This window comes from Lissotriton vulgaris, chromosome 4_1, assembly GCF_964263255.1.
Source record: "Lissotriton vulgaris chromosome 4_1, aLisVul1.2, whole genome shotgun sequence".
Taxonomy (NCBI): domain Eukaryota; kingdom Metazoa; phylum Chordata; class Amphibia; order Caudata; family Salamandridae; genus Lissotriton; species Lissotriton vulgaris.
Genome location: NC_141691.1, coordinates 1118266594 through 1118290446, shown reverse-complemented (window position 1 = coordinate 1118290446; position 23853 = coordinate 1118266594). Strand labels below are relative to the sequence as shown.

The 23853-nt window shown below is 44.9% G+C and overlaps 1 protein-coding gene across 1 annotated transcript in view; it reads left to right on the top strand.

Annotated features, from left to right (window-relative positions):
- Nucleotides 1–23853, top strand: part of LOC147722959 (dynein axonemal heavy chain 5-like) — a 1378573-nt gene that overhangs the window by 362949 nt on the left and 991771 nt on the right. Inside the window, exons 28-32 of the mRNA XM_086965349.1 lie at nucleotides 6089–6169; nucleotides 6260–6664; nucleotides 6842–6960; nucleotides 7320–7456; nucleotides 12561–12723. Of these exons, the coding sequence (XP_086821475.1) occupies nucleotides 6089–6169; nucleotides 6260–6664; nucleotides 6842–6960; nucleotides 7320–7456; nucleotides 12561–12723 (905 nt within the window). The remainder of the gene's footprint in view (nucleotides 1–6088; nucleotides 6170–6259; nucleotides 6665–6841; nucleotides 6961–7319; nucleotides 7457–12560; nucleotides 12724–23853) is intronic.

Here is a 23853-nt window from a genome sequence, read left to right as displayed (position 1 = left end):
GACACACAGGCTAAACAATTCCACTCATCTCAGCTACGTGCAAACGGCGCAGCTGTCATCGTACTTCTCGCGCATTGCTGGGTTTCCCCGAGTTTATCTGATCACTTTTCCATCACAGCCCACAAAACGTTCACCCGCCAAAGGAATATTTTTTTTCCAGTTACAATCATGACACGTCTTTTTTCTGCTTAACTAAATCACGTAGGTCACGGAAAAAAATGTAAACGTTAACCAGACGTTCGCCATGCACATGTAATATATTAGACATGATCGTGAAATCTTCACCATGATGCTGAGCTCGAGCCAGACAGACAAGAAAAAAAGAAATACATCCCGAATCTAGACACCCACGCAACAAGCGAGGGTGTGCAGTGTATTAGGACAAAGGCTGCCTTTTCAATCAATCCAGCGAAGCATGAACCTAGAGAGGTATAGCTAGCGTCTCAGCTTCCGAGGAGGACAGCGCGTTCGCGTGCGCGTGGCCGGCGCAAATCGCCTTGCGCGCGGCCAGGACTGTCCTCCTGGGAAGCGGAGTCGCTAACAATAAGGTCTCTGGCGAGAGCGAGCTTCGCTCGCTTCTAGCCGAGACCTAAAAACGGCTTATGCAGTAAAATTCATCAAGAGCAGTGTGCTGAGAAAGTGAAATTGGCTCGTGTACAAAAACACCGAAATCTTTTTTCTCTGAAAGGTATTCCTAATTCCACGGTAAAGGAAATGATGCTAAGTAGAAAAAAAGTGTGTGGAATTATACCTGCCACTCACAAGTCTCTGGCTTGCGCAGAATAGTGATATAACTTGCAAAAGGTAATACACAAAAGTAAGCATTCTTTATGGCCCTTGCTGCGAAGGAACGGAGAGGGGCTCAGGCTTTTTCGGCTGGTGCAGCAGTTCAGGGATTGAAAGAATAAAGGAGTGAATAAAAGACGAGTCAGGCACAGCACTGAAAACCAAGTGTCTTGGCAGAGTGAGGGAGGGCATCCTTGTGGGTGTAATAAATGTTTCCTTGGAAGGAAACAGAGAATTTTGACTGAAGTAAGTCAGACCCTCGGCATTTCTTTCTGCGCAGGTGAGAAAAGACAGAGGCCGTTAATGGGGCAGAGAATGAATGTCATCTCCTTACAAGTTTGTAAAACCCCATTGTTCATGGTGCTGTTATTGTGCTGAAGACAGTGCAGGGGCAGATGTCTGATTTTTTTTTACATCCTTTGAACATTTTGATCTTCAGTGGCGCAGGGTATTTTATTAATGTCAACATTAAAAAGCGAGGTAACCTTAAAAAGTGGTATTACTGATGGTATTGGTCTGCTACAGCACGTGACACTGCTGGGATAAAACCAAGGTACTGAGTAGTATGATTTCATATACCCACAGCCCTCTGAGTGGCCTGCTGGTACCTGGACTTTAGGCACCTTATGGAGTTCAGTTTATACTATTTTACCTGCTGCAATATTTCTCTTTCTGTGGGTTAAAAGGTTTAGTGGTGCGACTCTGTCAAACCAGAGAGGGGGGGGATGATTCTATAATCACTAACCAGCAGCGAGTAGTGCTTTACATAGCACCAGTTGCATTACATGAAGACACATTCATTTTTTGTTAGGCACGGGGAGATTAAGCGATTTGCGTAGAATCACAGGATGTTCAGCGTCATTGCCGAGACTCGAGCCTATGCGGTAAGTCATGAGGGGGTGACACCATGAGTTACCCGCACCGGGTGACACCAACCCTAGTGATGCCACTGGGTATCATCTTTCACCTGTGAGGCATTAGTAATTCCGCTATTAAAGTCTAGTCAACCACCCACCTCCATGATGTGAAGGCTTTTAGGCCATTATCAATGCTCAACGCTGCTTACAAGATTCTTAGCCAGATCTTAACAACTTGTCTTTTGCCCAACATGACAGAGTTAATTCACTCAGGTCAGGCAGGTTCATCCTAGGGCGTAATACTGCAATAAGAATTCAGAGATTACTAGCACTGATGGCGGTTGACACATATGAATAAGAGAAGGCTGGGTCATGGCAATAGATATCGGGAAGGAAGGGGGGTTCCTTTACCAAGTGGTAAATAAAATAGAATTGGGGCCCAGATTTGTGAGATAGAGTTGGTTTCTATACTCTAGTCCCACGGAACAAGTGAAGATTGGCAGGGTGATCTCAGAGATATATGAGGTGGGGAGGGGAACTTGACAGGGATACCCACTCTCTCCATTGTTTTTTTCAGAGGTGGTTGAGCCCTTGGCTTGTACTCCACAGACTGGTAAATATTACCAGGGATTGGAGGTCCAGGGGTCTATTCACCACATTGCCGTATATGTTTATGATATGCTATTGTTTTTAAAAGATGTGGCTGTGGACTCAGAGGAGGCTGCCAAATTGTTGGGTCGGTTTGGGAGAATCTCTGGTTTATGCATAAATTGGCAGAAATCTATTCTGTTCCCAATAGGCAGGAATTTGCACTTACCTCCAGACCTGCCAGGACCGAGATTGGAGGCTACTTGCCTGCAGCATCTGGGAGTTAAGATTTGTCATGAACCACAGGACCTCTTAAAAGGAAGTGTAGGAGCTGCTATCCAGGCTTGCACTCCAGTGTGAATTTTTGGAAATCGTCGCTGTTATCTGTGGCTGGTTGGGTCACCCTAGCCACGATGGTTGCTCTTTTCCAGCTGCTTTATGTTTTTCTATACTTTGCCTTTACGTGTCCCTCACAGTATGTTCTGGGATCTTGACTCACTCTTAATTTAGTTTGTTTGGGGGTCTGGCAGGCGGCAGGTACTGATGACTACATTGCAGCAAAAATTGGCAGGAGGAGGGCTTGAGGTTTCAGATTTTGAATCTTCTTACCTGACACCGAAGCTGCAGTGGTTCGCCCAATGGGTATACTTGCGATAGACTTTTGAGGGGAAAGAGGACCAGCTGGTTCCTGAGGCCAGGGAATTGTTTCAAACACTTTTGAACCCTCACCAGCTTATTCTGGAGGGCTCTAGAAAGCTATTGGTCATGCAACATTGTTAGATGGGATGCTTACAAAAACCCATACACGGAGCCTGTTCTCTCCTGATTTACCATTGCAGTGGCTGGTGCTGGTAGCCGGGGAGGTGAATGCCAGAAGCTGTCTGAATGGGTAGCCATAGCACTCACCGGGGATGGAGATCTTTTTGGGGCTGTCGAACTGCTCTGGTTTGAGACCCTACGACTGGAGTTTGAACTCCCAGGAGGCCAGTTCTTTTTGGATATATGTTGATACCACGCATACTTTTAGCACGCATACCATTACCACGCATTTTTTACAACGCAGGACCCTTTACCACGAATACCTTTACAACGCATTACACTACAACGCAGGTACTATTACAACGCATACCATTACAACGTAAGTATAGGTAAGTATATAATATTTTAAAATAATGTAATTAATAATAAATTAAATATTTTAATAATTATTTTATTATTAAATAATTTAATTAATTATATTAATTATTATTTATTAATTTGTAAATATATATGTTAAAAATACCCCTGTACCCCAAAACCCAAACCCAACCCTGAAACCTAAAAATACCCCTGTACCCCAAAACCCAAACCCACCCTAAAACCTAAAAATACCCCTGTACCCCAAAACCCAAACCCAACCCTGAAACCTAAAAATACCCCTGTACCCCAAAACCCAAACCCAGCCCTGAAACCTAAAAATACCCCTGTACCCCAAAACCCAAACCCAGCCCTGAAACTTAAAAATACCCCTATACCCCAAAACCCAAACCCAGCCCTGAAACCTAAAAATACCCCTGTACCCCAAAACCCAAACCCAACCCTGAAACCTAAAAATACCCCTGTACCCCAAAACCCAAACCCAACCCTGAAACCTAAAAATACCCCTGTACCCCAAAACCCAAACCCAACCCTGAAACCTAAAAATACCCCTGTACCCCAAAACCCAAACCCAACCCTGAAACCTAAAAATACCCCTGTACCCCAAAACCCAAACCCAACCCTGAAACCTAAAAATACCCCTGTACCACAAAACCCAAACCCAGCCCTGAAACCTAAAAATACCCCTGTACCCCAAAACCCAAACCCAACCCTGAAACCTAAAAATACCCCTGTACCCCAAAACCCAAACCCAACCCTGAAACCTAAAAATACCCCTGTACCCCAAAACCCAAACCCAACCCTGAAACCTAAAAATACCCCTGTACCCCAAAACCCAAACCCCTGTACCCCAAAACCCAAACCCAGCCCTGAAACCTAAAAATACCCCAGTACCCCAAAACCCAAACCCAGCCCTGAAACCTAAAAATACCCCTGCACCCCAAAACCCAAACCCAACCCTGAAACCTAAAAATACCCCTGTACCCCAAAACACAAACCCAACCCTGAAACCTAAAAATACCCCTGTACCCCAAAACCCAAACCCAATACCCCTAATAAATGTTTTTTAAAAAAGATAAACTTACCTATACTTACGTTGTAACAGTATGCGTTGTAATAGTATCTGCGTTGTAGTGTAATGCGTTGTAAAGGTATTCGTGGTAAAGGGTCCTGAGTTGTAAAAAATGTGTGGTAATGGTAGGCGTGCTAAAAGTTGCGTGGTAACAGTTGCATACCGTTCTTTTTGCATAGGCCTCTAAATGTAATGGTAAGGAGATACTGGGGGTGGAACAACTGACTCTTAACACATAAGAGCTGTCAGCTTGTCTGTGGGAAACATCCTTTACAACGCAACTTTTACAACGCAGTGCCTTTACGACGCAACTTTTACAGCGCAAACCATTACAGTGCATTGCGCTGGGGGGCGCTCTAGGATAGGGAATAGGTTTAATTTACTATCCAACACCTTCCCTACTATCCACGGGGACAGGAGTTGGAATAGTAAATTAAACTATTCACTATCCAGCGCCCCAAAGCACTATGCGTTGTAAAGGCATGCGTTGTAAAAACCGTGTTGTAAAGGCATGCGTGGTAAAAGCATGCGTTGTAACGTCATACATCCCGTGTCTGTACCTCCATTGTCTATTACAAGGCCTCTACATGCTTCTGAGGCTCTTAGAGCAAATATTGTCTCCCCCGACAGAGCTCCGGGAAAAGTTGGAAGAGGATATGTGAGCTCTGACCTCAGAAGCAGACTGGTCAAAAATCCTAGAACACGTTCCCAAAGTGCCTAGGAATGCTAGGTTCAAGATAATTAACTTTTATTTCGCCCATAGAGCCTGTCTCATGCCCGACAAGATAAACAGATACTACCAGACGGCCAGAGCTGCCCTAGATGTGGCGAGATGGGTGCAGAAATGCATTGTATGGTGTGGGCCTGTCCTTCCTTTCGGAATTTTGGGAGGAGGCGATAGATTGCATAAATTACATTACTCATCACTCCATTCCTCGCTCCCCAAATTCATGTTTACTGGGGTGGTTCCCTTGTCCTGCGAAATGTAAGACCACTTATAGATTTACTGAACTGGCTATGATTTTGGCTAAACTGGAACTCGCGATGAACTGGAAGGCAAGTAGAGGTCCAAGAGTGGCTAAATGGTGTGGAGAGCTTGTTAGATGAGTGGAATTCGAGGGAAGAGTGCTACTCAGGGAAGTGAAAAGAGGGCGCAGCTCCATTGAATTGGCACATGCATGGGAGCAACTGGTTGCCTGCATGAAGGAGACGGACCCGACCTCACCGGAGGGATCCCTGCTGAATGAGCTCAGATTAGACATTGACAATGATTGAGAGACGTTGATATGATGGAAGCTCCTGGAATTAGAGGATGGCCCCTGCAATGGCCCATGTGACACTAGGTAGGAGTATGGACACTTGATTGTTTGTAAGGCGGAACATCATGGCTGAAGTATGCATCTATAGTTGAACAACACCACATTGTTCTAGGAGGGTGGTGGGGGAGTTGACTGTTGCTTTATGAGGGGATGGACAGTTGAGATAAATGCTGGGTAACGGTGCTTGTGATGGCTGAACCCTTGCCAGAGGAACAAAGTACCTGAAAATTTGATTGGTCTTACCGTGCCATGTATTCTTGAAACTAACAAAAATGTATTACAAAAAAAATGCTTTGAAGTGTATTAATTCTTCTTTGGCATTTTTGTAGGATGTGGAAGAAAAGGTCAAGGAGTTTTTGGACACTAACCCAGTGATGTCAGAATTTCGTAGCCAACTGAACTACTACTCGGTAAGTGCTGCAGTAATGAAGACTAATAGGCCAAATGTTGATACCCTCTGGTGCTGAATGTCACTTTCCTTGTTGTGCTTTTTATCTCAGCAACTGGAAACTCAAATCAATGAACTCCCTAACAGCTGCCTCGTGGGATCCGTGGACTGCGCCACAGATTCTCTAAAGATGGCCCTGGTCCAGGAGTGCCGCCTGTGGCAGAGATCCTTCGGGTCAGCTTTGAACAAGAAGGCTGCCGCGGACATGGACGAAATCTACACCTTCATTGACACCCTCACCAAGCGCTTGAGCCGCCCAATCAATGACCTCGATGACGTGCGGGGAGCCATGGATGGGCTGAAGGAAATTAGGGAAGCTGAGATCAAGATTGACATGATGATTGGGCCTATCGAGGAGTCGCACGCCCTCCTCCACAAGTACGAGCTGCTCTTTCAGGACGGCAACGCAGAAAGAGTCGATGGGCTGGCGTATGCCTGGAAGAACCTCAACAGCCAGGTACCGACTCCCTCATCCCCTTCTCACTAGTATGCAGGGCCCGGCTTCCCTTGTCAGATTTCCTTTGTCAAGGAAACAGGGCAGAACTAACTCATTTTAAGTATTTGCTTATTTTAAACCTTCGTTATGTATTCTTCATTGTGCTCGAGCCAGGTTTTTTTCTTTTTTGTCTGACAGGTTGTGCAAACCCAGAACTTGCTGTTTAAAGTGCAGCCAGCCATGAAAACGGATTTACTTAGCGGTGTCAAAAAATTCCAAGCTGATGCGATTGAATTTTACAGCGACTACGATAAAACGTAAGCTTGTTATCGTGGCAACCAAATATGTACAGTGGGCGCCCTGCGCTCCCTGTGTCCTGTCCTTATGTGTTTGGAGTTCAGATGAATTCTAATCGTTGCCTCTGTGTGTACATGTGTGTTTATAAATGTTTCCATTTAGCGTGTCTCTGAGAGCCATGCTCCTGTCCCCTGCTGCTGTGCTGCCCAAAGCCTTTTAGTGACCTAGAAAATGATTTAAGTTAACAATTACAGATTTAAAGCAGAATCAGACCAAAGTGCACGGCTACAGGAAATTCATACTTTCAATTATAATTGAAAAAGTTGAAAGACATTTAAAAGCACAAGCATATAGCTTTTTAATGTATTTTGTGTTCCAGGGGACCCGGTGTGGAGGGCATTCCCCCAAGAGAGGCCAGTGACCGATTGCAAATCTTTCAGGCCAAGTTTGATGAACTTTGGCGAAAATATGTCACCTTTTCTGGTGGTGAAGAACTCTTTGGTCTCTCAGTTACAGGTAATGTCGCCAACATATTGTTAATGATATACACTAAACAAATGAGCGTAATAAATAGAAAATATGAAGTATGGATAAATGTAAGTTACAAGAATTCAGAATATTTGAAGATGCAAATAAACATAGCAGATGTTGTAGGTCACCAAATGGCCACCTAGCAGTGGCGGCTGGTGACATTTGAAAGAGGTGAGGCGTAAAAGTTGGGTATGACGTTTATGTAGTGAGCAAGTTTAATGGACAAACGTGAAGTCCAGAATGTGTTCTGCTCCCGAGGGAAAAAAAAACAACAAATAGGTAAGTGGTGCATTTTGAAGCAAATCAATTTAGTGATAAAACAGGGTTTATTTACAAAGCAGTGGGAACATATAGTCTTGAAATATTAAACACAGTAAAAACTTCTACATATCTTACTGCATTAATATGTTTAATTGGGACTGTAATGTGCAAATTGTACAACGCAACAACATCAGCCTTCAAAGTGTATGCTTGTCCAGTGTCTTGCACTGCATGCGGCATCAACTTTGGAAGAAAATTCTCTAACCAGGCTTCAGGAAGCACTCTTAGTCCTACAGAAATATGTGCAGAAAGGTCTTTAAGGGGGAATATGCCATTGCCTCGGCTGACCCCCAGCCTGGACTCCTCTCTCCTCTCTCAGTCTGGGACCCCTCCCCTCTCCGATTACCTGTCACCCTCAAAAACTTAAAATTCAGTGCTGGCAGTTGGGCTGCACTTAATTATATCTGAATTAATGTATAATGCAGCACAATAATGAATTAATTGCAGCCTGCACCTTCAGTTCACTCATTGGAAACTTGTGCACAAATATTTTGGCATTATTTAGTCTATGTATTTACCATTAGAAACAAATATTCGAAAGAATTGAATGTGTTTTTTAATGTTCGATGTGACCCAGAATCACATTTTGGCAGCTCTGGAGTCTTAGCCATTGTCAATTCTTCAAGAGGTAAACCATTTTCCGACATTTTAACTGTTTCATCAGTTACGAAAGACTGGCAGAATGCAGTGAGTTAATACTTCCCATAAAAGTTGTTTGTGCCATAGAATCGCCTACGGGTGCTTAATTTGAGCTGGTGGCTCTCATTTTTGGGGATTTGCACATATTTTTCCCCATTGGATATTTCCAGAGGGAAAAGCACACAGAGGTGAAATTCAGAGGAAAAGAAATATGGAAAACCGTCACAAAGAGAAAAAGAGGAATCCACCAGAGTGAGATAAAGGGGGAGGAATTAATCCCCTCAGCCGTGCAAGCAATCCACGGACCCGCTCGCCGTTCCTTTTCCCCAACAATTATGTACACCCAGACCTTTTGTGGTGTTAAAACAGCTGCAATTTATTCACATCATAAGATGGTGCACACTTGTCATGAAGGCATTGACCATCAACATGTTCATATCTGCTTATCTTGGACTACAACATAAGGCATTTTCTTAACGGATTATCCAATGCGCATCCTATACTTTATTGCATATTATTAACCATACTTGCCTAATCATGCAATGCATCACCCTTCCAGTCATGATGTCTTTCCAAGGTCGTTATAAATTACTTTCCACTGTCTTGACAGCTCTACATCTGTCACCTACTTGGGACAGCGAGGCCCCTGGCCATACCTGGGCTGCAAGTGCCGTGTCTGCCATGCGCTGACCATTTCTTACCCTTCTGTCTGCCCTCAAGTATCCCTGCCGTGAGGCATCCCAAGGACCTTGTCCGGGCACTTGTCTCAAGAGTCCCTGCTGTAAGGCATCCCAAAGACCTTGTCCGCGATATTGCTGGTGTCAAAAGAGTCCCAGCCGTAAGGCATCCCAAGGACCTTTTTCGAGTAATTGCCCTTTTATATCCTTAGGTGAAGATATTTCTTGTTAAACCTCGTGTCTCCCCGCCACCCTGGAGGTGGTTTACCGACAGCTCCCCCCACGACTAGTAGAACCAGCTGCTCGAGTGTCCCTACAACGTTCACGAGGAGCATCTTGCTCCCTCCACTGGAGAGATGAACCTTGCTATCTGTGTAATCTCTGGGTTAACCACCTGATGCGAAATCACATGACTCTTGGGGAAGGCTCCCACACCCTTCTGACCGTGTGACGCTATAAGGTCCCCCGCTGATTTATCGCTTCAACCCAGGCTGACCAATCTGCACCTTGAATTATCCCAGGCTTAGCTGCCGCCCCCTCTCATTAATACCCCTCTAGTAGAGGTATGTCGCTGGCCCCTCACCAGTATGGCTGAGCCTCCCCTGCCCACGTACTATCTAAAGGGCCGCCGCTACTAAGGACCACGGGACAGATGAATCCTGTCAGCTGTTGAACCCCGGGCATTTTTCCAGGCCCTCTCTGTTGCCTGCTCATTACCATTTTTTGTCTTCGCCCGATGACCTGACCCAATCTGAAGTTACTTATTTTATGACAAAGCTGGTAAGAGCTTGACCCGGTAACCTTTTTAGGCCATGCTTGGGCCCATGCCCCTATTTCTTGATTGGTCCCTTTGTATCCAACCCGCTGGCCTTTTTCTTTGCACGCTCTTGTGCCCTGCTGCTGTCGGGCCCTTTGTCTGCCGCCCACCGGAGGGGGGTCTAGGCACCCTCCCTCTTGGGTCAGCTGCGCCTCCCAGTTGGCAGTAAGTCTGGCTGTCGATTAAGGAGGCCTGAGGTGTATTCAGATACACAGCCATGATATTCAGCCCTACGTTGTCAGTACAAGTGTCTAAACTCAGCATTGGGCATCAGCAGTTTGGAAAAGAGGAGGGAATATCTTTTATGTTCATGTTAGAATGATGGTTTAGATTGTGTGATAGAATGTAGGTGTAAGAAACGGAGATAAACGGGTATCTGAATTATGATGTCTGAGCATGATAACAGAGTGAGCTTGGAAAGGAAGCACACTTGAAGGTGTGGATTTCATTATTACGGATGTGGTGACGTCGACAATGGCGTAGATTTCATTTTTACACGTTGGCTGTCGTTATGCAGGGTACAGTCACACACTACTACCTCTGTGACATGCGGTACTGAGTTAGAGTATGGCATGGGCTCTTTGCTTTGAGGAGGCAGGAGGGTGGCAGAGATGTGAGTCTAGCATCTCATTATGGTGAGGCAGCAATCGGAAAGACAATTAACCAGCTTAGTGCTTGTTGGTCTTTTGTTAGGTTTCTGTCTCTTTTACTGTTATGTTTTCCAGCTCTTTCTAAAGGTTTGGAGTACAAAGCGCCGGGACACTCCTTTGGAGTAGCCGTTGCGCTATAAAAGTCCCATTTTAACATTTTAACATTGGTGAAAAAGTCATGTCCATGCAGACTCTCAGTTGAGGAAGTGTGGTAGTTACGGGCATGCAGCTGCCTCAGCTGTCCCTCAGATGGGACCACTTTCTCCTCCCTCAGTCTGCAGTCACTTCCCTCTCTGATTACCTGTCACTTTCCTCCTCCTTCCCCCTCAGAGAACCTCTAAGCCCTTGACTTGTCTCTCCCTCAGGCTGTCAGAAAGCAGCCAGCCATGCAAGTCCCTTCTCCGTCTGTTTTACTTTACACCCCACCCCTTACACACTCATATGAAATCACAACTTCTTTCACTGCATGCCCTCCTGTCCCCCAAACTGTAGGTACACAAACTCAGCATCTACCTCCTGTGACTTTACCTCATAGCTTTTCCATTCTTCTGCTGACCGATTAACACTTAACACCATGTTGTAACTAGGCTTAGGCCATCAAGCATTACCGGTCACCGTTATTACTGCCATCCCACTCCAGACCTCACCTCACCATTAAATAAAACATGACCAATCACTGGTGTCTTTGAAATATAGCCACATAGTGATTGGTTATGCCATTAATCCTCCCGCCCGCGCTCGCTCGAAAGCGTGGGCCTCCAGGGAAGGATATTCTGCCCAAACTAATCCAGGGTTTACTCTCACACAGTTTTATATTTAAAGCTGCATGAGAGCAAACCAGTGATTGGTTGGAGCAGGTGAACTATGCTCAAAAGGAGGTCAGAGGGGCTATGTTGTGTTTCCCTGGCTCCCAAACAGAGCACTTGGCTCTAGGCCTGAAGTGCGCATGTCATGTTGGACAAAGTCTAAGACCTGTCCAACCCGACATGCACACGGGACGTCAGCTGATGTGGTCAGCCTTCACTGCCAATTACCCTGATGGGCCATCAACCTGCCTGTTCGATGCACAGAGCATTTAGGATAGCCCAGTAGTCCGTGGACATGGAAAGGAAGGACTTAATTTGCTCATAGTCTGCCAATAACACCATTATTCTTGGGTGGCCACTGTAATTCTAATTGGAACATTATGCCTTCAATGTCCACGAAATGCCAGGAACACCATCAAGCACTGTGCGGAAATGTCAATATGTCAAGAAATATTCTCATTCCTTTCCATGCTCAACCTTGGCTCCCACCTACACTCCCACCTTCCCCGCAAAAAGTGGATGTAAATTTAGGGTGAAGTTAAAGATGCCCACATTTGCAGGCATGATGGATGTGCTTCTGAATGCTTGCACTCTTCTCTGCTGCATTACTACTTCCAGATGACTCGGCAGTGAAAGAGTAGTTCCACACTTTGCTAACTTTCTCTTTCTTCCTCCTCACCATGAGAGCGACGGGGTGTTTGAATCTCATGATCCTGTGGATTTACAGCATGTAGCAGTGACAGTGTGGTGGGATCCAAGTTCTGCTAGGTGGTGCAGAGGCCATGCGGCATGTTTTTGGTTACTTCTTGGAAGTAAACAGGGGAATTGTTTTAATGCATATTACCAGTACTAAGCTTATAAACAGTGAGTTATTTGTCCAAGAGTAAAGTATGAGCCTACTCCTCGGAAAGAGGGGCTACTAAGGTCCATAATCAAAACTAATGGACCAGAACAGCCAGACTCATATTGAAATCCGATCCATATACATGACCCACAAATGAAAAACTCATCCTACTAAGGTCCACAAGCAAATACACATGGTATTCCCCTTAGAAAACTTTAAATTGCATCACATTCTAGCTCTCCTACCTGCCAACTACTAGGCTAAAAAATAAGTGACTCCAACTGAGAGTTTTTTAGTCTTGCTAATTGTTGTTTTCTATTTTTTCTTACTGACAGAGTATGCTGAACTTCAGCGGATAAAACGTGAACTTGCGCTCCTCCAGAAACTGTATGGCCTGTACAATGCAGTCATTGACAACATCAGTGGGTACTATGATATCCTTTGGACCGAGCTGGACATTGAGAAGATTAATAACGAACTGCTGGATTTTCAAAACAGGTATGTGGATGGGGGAGGTGGGTTAGGTATGTGGGGGTTACACACACACAATAACACCCACACGCGCACACACACACACACACTCAATTTCTCTCTCTCTCATATCATCATCATCTTGGGATCTGCGTATAAGAACTCTTTTAGCCACATTGTGTGTGGCTTGAATGGCAGAAGGAGGGGGAGAAAGCAAATGCTGAAAAGGTTTTTAAGGCAAATATCCCAGGTAATTGTCTCCAGTCTTCAATGTTCTTCACACACTACTAGGCCTATCATTCCAATGAGGATTTTTTTTTGTTGACAGGGACATGTGTTCAGGTTCATAATAGGTAGCAGTGGAAAACACAATTACTAGTCCTTTGAGGTCTAGCAATTATTTTTTCCACTTAACCACTTCGATGTTGATGACGAGCTCAGCTCGTCATCAGCCACGGGGGGCGTGTGCGGATGACGAGCTGAGCTCGTCATCTATCGCGGCTTTTAGAAAAAAAGCTGCGTAGCGCAAAAATAACCACCGCAGCGATGCAGTTAAACTGACTGCATTTTTCTTGCTAAAATTATAACCCCTTTCTTTGTCTTAAGTGGAATGTTTTGAAACTCATGATGTTGGTTCTGTTCCTTGCATTGATCACTGGGAAAAAAGGCCAAATGCAAAATAATGTGGTGTGGTACCTAATTTTCAATATATAAAAAATAAATTATGAGAAAACTTGGATTTGGTTGAACAAACAATCACAAAAAAGCCTTTCTATCTGGTACTTCATTTCTGCTTAAAAATAAAATATTTAAGTGATTTTGACAATTTGGTTTTAGTTTTCCTTTGTGCTTACACTTACATGGAGAGATGAAACAAATCACTTCTTTAGAGTTGAGAATTGGGACTCCTTTCACTTATTACAGAGGGTTCATGGTAAAAGACGCTGCATGACGTCTTGATCCTGACATGCAGCTATATGTATGGTGTGGCTTTTACCCCCTCCGCCACCATACTCCTCCATTGAGAAACTGTTAGTTTTCTTACCACCACCTGCTTGGTTCCTGCTTCCATGCTACATGTGCTGGACTGTTGTCATTACCGATTAGAACGCTTTGCGTCACCTTGGAAAGATGTGACTGTTTATCGAGCCGAGCCTGGATTGATCAAGCTGAGCAGAGGTGGGCGCCACTGGCTGAGGGTGAACAATGCAGCTTCGCTTACCTGCTTGCATGCCATGTAGAGTAAGTGTGAATGAAAGACATCTATCTTGAGGCAGTTGTCAAGTTGCACCCTGCCTGCAGCTATTTGCTGCCTTTAGCATGCAATATGGCACTGTTTTGTGCAGTACAACTTCTGTGCTGTAGGAGGGCTTTCGCATCAGTGTTACCATGTGAGGCTTTTATTATTTTCTGCTAGTGAAACAATTCCCCATCATGACATACCTATGGTGCATAACAGGCTCAATGCAAAGGTAGTCAAATAATTAATCAATCATATTTATATAGTGTTGCTAATCACCCTGTAGGATATACAGGCTCTTGCAGGTCCCGAAAGGCTCATTTTGGTCTTGAGGGATCTTCTAAATTCTGGAAGTGAGTTGATAGTCCGGAGCTGCTTGGGGAGGCTGTTCCAGGTCTTTTCTGCAATGTAGAAAAAGGAGTGTCCTCCACTTCTGCTTCGTCGATGCAGGTGTGTGGCCGAGTGATAGAGAAGTGGAGTGGAGTTTTCTCAACAGTTGGTTGAAAGTGAGGCTGTGGTTAATTCAGGGTGGTCCCTTGTTTGTGTGGCGCTTTTCTGCATGGGTCAGCAGCTTGAATTGGCATCTCTTCTGTACTGGGAGTCAGTGAAGTTCCCTGAGATGGGGTGTGATGTGTGTTTGTCAGGGTGGTCAAGGACAAGTCTGGCTGTGGTTTTCTGTATGGTTTGAAGTCTCTGGAGGAGGTGTCTGGCAATTCCTACGTAGAGAGCGTTGCCGTAGCCAAGTTGGCTGGTGATGAGGGCCTGTGGCACTGAGTGTCTCATCTGTGAAGTTAGCCATTTGAAGATTTTCCATAGCATGTGCAGTGTGAGGAAGAAGGCAGAGGAGACGGCTTTGATCTGTGATTTCATGATGAGCTTATTAGCAAGGATGATTCCGAGCGTTCTGGTGGGGTCGGCAGGGATGACTGCAGGTACTGGGGCTGGGGACCACCAGAAGTTGTTCCAGTGGTTGCTATAGATCAGAACTTCTGTCTTGTCCATGTTCTGCTTCATGCGTTTTAACAACAAGGGGACCCAAAAAGTCAGCCATGGACCTTGGGATTAGTACTTTATCAACAACAGTGGTCCATCGCTAAATTAATTTCAAAGGCAGAATAAAATTTAGACACAGTCATAGCTATATTTGGTTTCTTGACCAGCCCAGCCGGGCGTGGGTCTAATGTTTAGTATAAGTTATGTACAGGCAATATTTCAACAATTATACAAGGTGGGGCACAAGCCTGTGGCCCACAGATCACACAATGTCGTATACATACAAAAACACGGAACAAGGGGGCTTTTTCTAGGCAAAAAGCAGGTGGTTAGCAATACTTCCAATTGAATTGTGGTAAAGTGTTGGAAGACAGTAAACCAAAACACCTTTACAATCCTAATACAATTGTTAGCTTAGTATAAGGTGTTAGAAGGGTGTCGACGGCGTTTCGATACGCTTTTTGAGTCATGCGAATCATCATCAGGACATGGAATATGCCTAAAGATAGCCTTAATAGCCACGGTAGGTAATGGTGGCTTGATTCACGTAGCCTAATTTCGAGAACAAGGAGTCCACATGCTACGATCGGCAATTCCATACTTCCTATTCCGCGTAACCACTGTCCCTCTTAGGTAGATGACCGATGTGAGGGATCAGGGTTCTGTGTAATATCCTTCATGCCCGATCACAGAGTGGACTCTGCGATCGGGCATGAAGGAAATTAGGCTACGTGAATCAATTGTTTTAGGATTGTAAAGGTGTTTTGGTTTACTGTCTTGCAGCACTTTGCCACAATTCAATTGGAAGTGTTGCTACCACCTGCTTTTTGCCTAAAAAAAGCCCCCTTGTTCCGTTTTTTTGTATGTATACGCCATTGTGTGATCTGTGAGCCACAGGCTTGTGCCCCACCTTGTATAATTGTTGAAATATTGCCTGTACATAACTTATACTAAACATTAGACCCTCGCCCGGCTGAGCTGGTCAAGAAACTAAATATAGCTACGACTGTGTCTATATTTTATTCTGCCTTTGAAATTACTTTAGCGATGGACCACTGTTGTTGATAAAGTACATGTTCTGCTTCAGGCAGTTGTTGTTCATCTAGTCAGCGATGCTTGTCATGCATCTGTAGAAGTTGGTTCTAGTGGTTGGGTCATCAATGAGGGAGAAGATTAGTTGGGTGTCGTCTACGTAGGATAATATGTTGAGACCGTGTGCTTTGACGATGTTGGCCAGTGGTGTCATATAGGCATTCAAGGTTTTCAAGCCTCTTCATGCTGTGTTATCTCTACTCCTGGTACTCACCTGATATTTGTACAAGGCACCTTTGTTATAAGCATGCACTTTCGACCCATTTTGGAGATTGCTTATGGTAATTAATGTTGTCTAAGACTTTGTGAAACATTTTTGTCAAGATCACTCAAGTTGGTGAACAGTCACTATTGGGCCCAGATTGCAAATGAAACAGCATAAAAACCTTATGATAGTCTCTGCTCACTGCCGTTAGCAGTCTGCTATGGAAAGGAGAACTAGCAGAAGGGAGAGTCATCAATAGCATTGCCGCAGGACCAGATGTATTTCATTGTCAATTCTTTGCTATTCCAAGGGCATATACCCAAACATAGAAAGTATTCCCTGAGCTTCTCTTCAAGGAGCCTCTTAAGGCATAAAACTAAGAGCCACTAAGTGCTAGGATCCTTGCCCTACAGACTGGATTTAATTCAATGAACACAAACAATACAACTCATAGACACCGGGGAGCTCAAGGGTTGCCTTCCTGTTTTGGACACCATCTTACAAAAGGGGGAGGTAAATGATAGTATTATGACTCTTGGAGACCCATGATCTTTACTGATCTATTATCAGAAGAACCAAGACTCGGACATGAGGTTCATTGCCTAGATTCAGTAATGACCCCAGCGCAAGCCAACATTACGCAGCTGTTTTAATCTTTTTGGGAGAAGAGTCAAAGATGAAGAAGGGTGACGGCAGACATACAGTACACGATGGAAGTGACTTTGGAGAGAAGCACACAATGGCCATCTTTATATTTAGAGAATGGCAGGCAGCAGTTTAGGCCTGAGTTGCTGAAGGAAATTGTTCATCTAGTTACTTGGGTTCTGCTATTTTATGCTATTTTTATTTATGTAGTGTAAAATCAAGCAAGAGCTTGATGGCGCTGTCATGGTAATACCACAGACAGTGAGGTGTTGAGCATTGAAGGCAGGGCCAGACTGGCCATAGCGGGTACCAGGCATTTTCCTGGAGGGCATGAGGAGTGAGGGACGGTTTTGGGGCCGTGGGGGCGGTTTTTGTAACATGGAGCCGGTTTTGCTGCAGTGCTACAGAGAACCAATCTGCCAGGGCTGGTTGCTTTACCCAGACCGGCCCTGATTCAAGGAGTAAAATATATCAGGTCTGTATAACATCTGTTATAACAAAACAAGTAGATTTTAAGACATGTTCTCGTTCCAAAAAGATGGGATTTGGCATGGTTGGAGAATGGTTCCACATCGAGCACAAGAGACATAGGATATGGTTCTAGATTTGAGCACATAAAAATCAGACGATCAGCCATCATATAAGATGATGTAACTGCTTTACAGAAGCTGATAGATAGGAATGCAATAGTCCAGTTGCTTCTTGACGAGGAGGCCCACAATGGGTTCCCGGGGCCTCTTCACAACGCCAGCAGCTGTCAGTCTGTCGCAGCCCCAGCTTCTGTAACTTAGTGGGGGTTCCAAAGGGTATGGTGTCAAATAAGGCGGCGTTTCTGATAACCATTTGTTTTTTATTTTTTCCTTATGTATCGCCTCTGAGGTTCTAATATTTTATAGAAGTGTGAGGCTACATGACCTGATCTCTTACGTTTTATTAATAGGTCAGGTTTGTGGGGATTCTTGGGAAATCTGGTCGAAACCTTGATTTTTAGGAAATTATAGAACTCGATTGCTTGTAAACCATGGTGTGAGTTAAGCTCGGCAAAGGTAGTGGGGTGAGATGATGAGCCGAGATTCCTGATGTAGTTGCTGCCTTTATTCTGCCCAGAGTTTCCAGAACAAGGGTTTTCCATCCAATTTGAATTTGTGATTATGCCACAGCAAGGCTAAGGAGGAGTTCATGAGTCTGTTTGTGAGCGTTTTGTCGACGTGGCAAAGAGCTGCTGCCGTGTCCCCTATCAATGGGATTGGATTTGGAAATAAGTAGATCTTTTCTTTTTTGCATCATTAGTATCGATTTTAGTGTGAGGGGGAGTAGTAGGTGTGATTCTGTTTGTAGCCAGGCTGGGGTGGAGTCCAGAGAGTCACTGAACCATCATTCGCCCTGTGCTGCTAGAAAAGATTGTTGGTATCTATTGAAGTCGGGTAGATTAAGGCCTCCATTATTTTTATTCAGTTCTAGGGTGTGCCTTGCTATTCTGGGTTTCTTATTTAACCATATAAAATTAGTGATTACTTCATCCACTGGTTTGAAGAAATGGGAGGAAAGATGCACAGGGAACATGCTGGAGATGAAGTTGATGAGTGGTAAGATCATCATTCCTATTGTGTCTATTCTGCCCCACCAGGTCAAGTTTTTATGGGACCATGAGGATAAGAGGTAATTGATTTTGGTTAGGATTTTATTTTCATCAATAGTTGTGGTCTCATGGAGATCCTTGCGGAACCATGTGCTGCGGTATTTGAGAGCGTCCCACTGCCCCTTCTGGCCTGATGCGCCTAAAACGGTGAGTGTACAATGAATATTCATAGGGCAAACTTCTGTTTTTGAGCAGTTTAGCAAGCATTCTGTTACATTTGAGTAGCTGTTGATTTCCGGTATGAATGTTGGTATGGCTTCTTCGGCTTTTTCAGTGAAAATCAGGACATCATCAGCATAGGCTGTGACTAGTTGTCTACCGGATTGGAAGTGAATACCCTTAATCTTATTGCTAGCTTTTAGGCGATTGAGTAGGTGCTCAATAACTCGTAGGAATAACAAGGGGGACAGGGCGCACCTTTATCTTGTGCCTTGTGAAAGTAGGAATGGGTTGGATAAGCGGCAATTTATTCTGACTCTTGCAATTGGGGAAGAGTAAAGGACCATCTTAATGCAGATGAAGTCCTTGCCTAGCTGTAATTTGCATAAGGTCTCGAGTAGAAAGATCCAGGAGACCTTATTGAAGGCTTTTTCCACATCGGGTGCCATGGCCATGGAAGGTGACAACGCAGAGCGGGCTTTTTAGAGTGCATGGCAGAAGACGCGGATATTGTTAAAAGCCAGTCCACCTTTCAGAAAGCCCATTTGAGTTGGGTCAATAAGTTTTTGGATTATTTTGTCAAGTCTTTGCGCTAGGATGTTGGCAAATATCTTAGAGTCGATATTAATTAAAGATATCGGTCTGTAGTTCATAACGGTTCACTGAGAGAATATCGATCACAAAAATAGAGGGGTGTATTCACAAGGAGCTATCGCCAAATTAGCGGCACTTTATTACAACCAAAGTTGTGATAAATTGATCCCACCATTCACAAGGTGGGTTCTATCAGCCCACAGCACCAGCTTTACCGCGATAGCAGCTGCAAAAAGCATTGCCACAGAGGACCCCCGCATTATCGCTAATGAGATGCAGAGTAGGTTTTCCAGTGCAAAAAACAGCAACAACACCACATCTCAACATTCACAACGACCGGCCAGATCGGCGATAAGAGCACAAAACATGTGATAAGGCGCGTTAGCCGCAGAAAATTAACACCTGGTCTGACCTGGTGTAAAGTCGGATCACAGCCTGCACCACAAAAGGGAGCCCAGCCCACAGCCACACCTGAAGACAGATGCCATGAAGCAACTGAACATCCAGCACAGACACCCAAGACGGTCACAACACCCACCAACACCACACCCAGGACCACCCCTTCCTGGCACCCCCTGACCAAAGACATGCCACATCAGCTACACGAACCATGTATGAAATAATCCGCCTGATGCCGCACAGTCACAACTGGTGACATGCATCTGTCGCCACAGAAATGAGCATCACACAATCACTTTCAAAGCAAACAATGAAACTTTACTGAAATTAACACAGAAATGAAATGAAGACACATGGCGGATCCCCTCGACACAATCCATTGGTCACAGCCAGCAAGACAAAAAACATGATGAGAAGGTGTGTCCTGCACACAGGACAGAGAGAGAGCAAAGGAGAGAGAGAGAGAAGAAGAGAGGGAGAGAGAGAGAGAGAGAGAGAGAAGAGAGGCGAGAGAGAGAGAGAGAGAGAGAGAGAGAGAGAGAGAGAAGAGGAAGAGAGGGGAGAGAGAGCGAGAGAGAGAAGAAGAGAGGAGGTGGGAGAGAGGGAGAAGAAGAAGGGGAGAGAAGAAGAGAGAGGGAGAAGAGGAGAGGAGAGGGGGAGAGAGAGAAGCAGAGCGGGGTAGAGAGGGAGAGAAGAAGAGAGAGAGAAGAGGAGAAGGGGAGAGAGAGAGAGAGATGATCCTGCGCACCCAGGCCACACTGCTCACCTGCTGCCACCGGTGTGTCCCCAACCACTTGCCAGTACGTATAGCAGTACACCAGGTCACACATCTGAGACCGAGCCGTCATCTGAAACAGAGTCCAGAGACAGTACACACACTTGCACAAGACAACATAGCCCACCCGCCCATGCCCACCCAGGCAGAGGCATCCCAGCCCCTTCTGTCGCCCATCGGAGCATGCCTGCCTGCCCATGCACACCCAGGCCTCCCTGCTCACCTTCCGCCACTGGCATGTAGACTGTAGGTTCCACCACGTGCCGTTGCAAGCCACAAGCCTGTGGCCCATAGACTTGGCACCCTCCACTCCATGCAGCCACGCTGTGCAGGCCACCAGGTCTCACGTCTGGTGCTGGGTCTTGATTACTCCATGGCATAGGACATACCAGTGCACTTGGCAACATTGCAGGCTGCACACCCACTCAGCCTAATGGGTGCCACTAACTCTGTGATCACGGAAACGAGGCCACGTGGTGGTAGACCTGCGCAGCCCGCTGGTGTGGCCTGCATTATCGCAGGCTACACACCCGCTGAGCAGCTCAAGGTGCCAATGACTCAGTGCACCCAAAGTCACTGTCCCGTTGCTGGGTGCCTCTGCTGGCCGTAATGCAGCGTGTGCCACAAACCCTGTCCAACCCCAGTCAGCTTCCTGTGGCGGGGTGGCTAGGCAGGCCGCAATGCAGCCCCTTATATTTGCGGGGTCACTTTACCTGTGACGCATGTGCCGGGTGGGTGTGGTGTGCCTGCAAACCTGCCTTCAGGGAGTGGCTGTGACATAGTGACAACTATACCAGTGACCTGCACACCACCAACGAGTACGCCTGCGACGGGTAGCATTGAGGCCCCCCCACGGAGCATAAGCGGAGTGGTCTAGCCTGCCATACATCGGAAACGCGCAGGGCTTGCAAAAATGACTCGTGGGCACTGTGCGTGGTTCAGTCAATGTCCGGACAAGAAAGTGGCTGATGCATGTGTCCCTGTTGTGGTGTCCATGGGATCTGTGACACAAATTGCTATGTAGCACCCTCTGATTGGAAATCACTGTCCCTACATTCATCCACACATACATATATGAATGATGAAAGACATGACACAGCAGTACGTCACTGGATGTTTATTGCACATCCAGTGCAGTTCCACAGCTGGAGCGGCACAGGGCACTGCTGAATACACTACACTACATGCGCCCGGGGAGGGCCAGCCAGAGTCCATCTGTGGAAGACAAGTACTGCGGAAGAGGAGGGGTGCAGTCAGCAGGCTGGTCGCCTTGTCATTCGTCATCAAAGAGGATGTGGAGGTCCATTTTGTTGTCCAAGGTGAGTGCATCTGAGTGAATCAGGGGTCAGTGGAAAGTCATGAGGCCATGTGCAGGACCAAACCAGGAACAGGCCAGGTGGCGGAAATGAATGCTACAGAGTCCTTCTGATCACATGCCCATCCACGTCCTCCTCCCCAGATGTGTGCCCTGCCCCACCTGTGGGTGTTGCTGTACCGGCTGCGGCACTGTGTGCCACTGACACCTCATGTGCCGGAGGTGGATTGTCAGCCGTACTGTGTGCCACTGACACCTCAGGTGCTCGAGGTGGATTGTCAGCCAACTTATGTTTGTGTGTGTGTCGGCCTTATTTCCGAGTATCATTAGCTCCGTTTTGTCCCCATTGAGTTTGAGGAACGATTGGTCCATCCAAGTGGCTACCTGCTCCAGGCAGGACTTAAGGTCAATGGAGTTTTCCTTAGGGTGTTCTAGGGGTACTACCAGTTGGGTGTCGTCTGCATATGTAACTATTGTGATACCATAAGGCTGTACTATCTCGGCCAGTGGTCTTAGGTACACATTAAAAAGGGGTGGGCTTAGAGATGAACCCTACGGGACCCCGCAAGTGAGTGGTATCTCTTTTGATTTGTACCTGCCTTCGAACACTTGGAAAGTTCTGTGTGATAGGAAGGACTTCAGCCAAGCTAGGGCCTTTCCTCCGACTCCTATCTCTCTGAGTCTGTCTAATAGGATCCTATGGTTCACCGTATCAAAAGCGGCCGTAAGATCCAATAGGATAACTGCCACTGTTCCTCCAAGATCCAGCACTTTTCTAGCTTCCTCCATTACCATTAGAAGTGCTTTTTCCGTCCCATGGTTAGGTCGGAAGCCTGTCTGTGATTTGTGCAGAATGTCATGTGATTCCAGATAATGGGACAGTATCTTGTTCACGTGTTTCTCTAGTATCTTACTGAATAATGGGAGGAGTGGAACCGGTTGGTAGTTCTCCCAGTTATCTGGATTCAGGTTCGGTTTTTTTATGAGTGCCTTCACCATCGCCTGTTTCCACCATAGATGTTAAAAAAATCGAGGTAAAAATAAAGAATGCAATAATATTGACTCCCTATAATTAAACAGGTAAGTACAAAATATTAAAACAGAAATATAGTTTACAATAATATAGTATTAAATATTTCATTTAAAATATATACTTTTTAAAATATTACAATAAACACAAATTAAATAGTAACTTTAATTCATAAAAACAAATATTAAATGTATATTTGAACAAATACAACAAATAAACTTCTTTAAAAAAATGTAAACAAACACATATATATAAAATTATACATATATAAAAAATATAAACTGATATTTTAATTAACATAATTTCAACACACATATTTTACAATTTAATTACAAATAAGTTGCAAACAAAAAATATTGCAAATTATAATATTATAATAATAATACATCAACCACATAAATATATAAACTGCAACATAAAATAATTTATTACAAATTAAAATAAATATATATATATATATGTACACTTCCCACCAGATTAAAAAGAAAACAGTTTTCAACAAAATAAACATAAACATAATTACTCCCACCTAAAACAACACAAGACAAAATATTTTACGCCACACAAAAATAAGATTTGCTATTCTATCTACAATAAATATAAAATTACTGAAATATAACATTACAACATACTACAATTTACTATTCTCACCACACTTAGTACAGCAATAAAATGTATAATTAACAGAAAAAAGCAATTCCCACTCCAGCCAGTGCAACAGTAGGGTAAGTGTTGGATTGCGGAAGGGTAAAACTTACTATTCCTACTCCAGTCAGTGCAACCGGAAGGGAAAGTGTTGAATTGCCGAGGGGTAGAATTTACTATTCCCACTACCATCAGTGCAACAGTAGGGAAAGCACTGGATTGCGGAGGGGTAAAAATGACTATTCCCACTTCAGTCAGTGCAACAGTAGGCTAAGCACTGGATTGCGAAGGGTAAAATTTACTATTCCCACTCCAGTCAGTACAACAGTAGGGAAAGTGTTGGATTGCAGAGGGGTAAGTGTACTATTCCCACTCCAGTCAGTACAACAGTAGGGAAAGAGGTGGATTGCAGAGGAATACAATTTA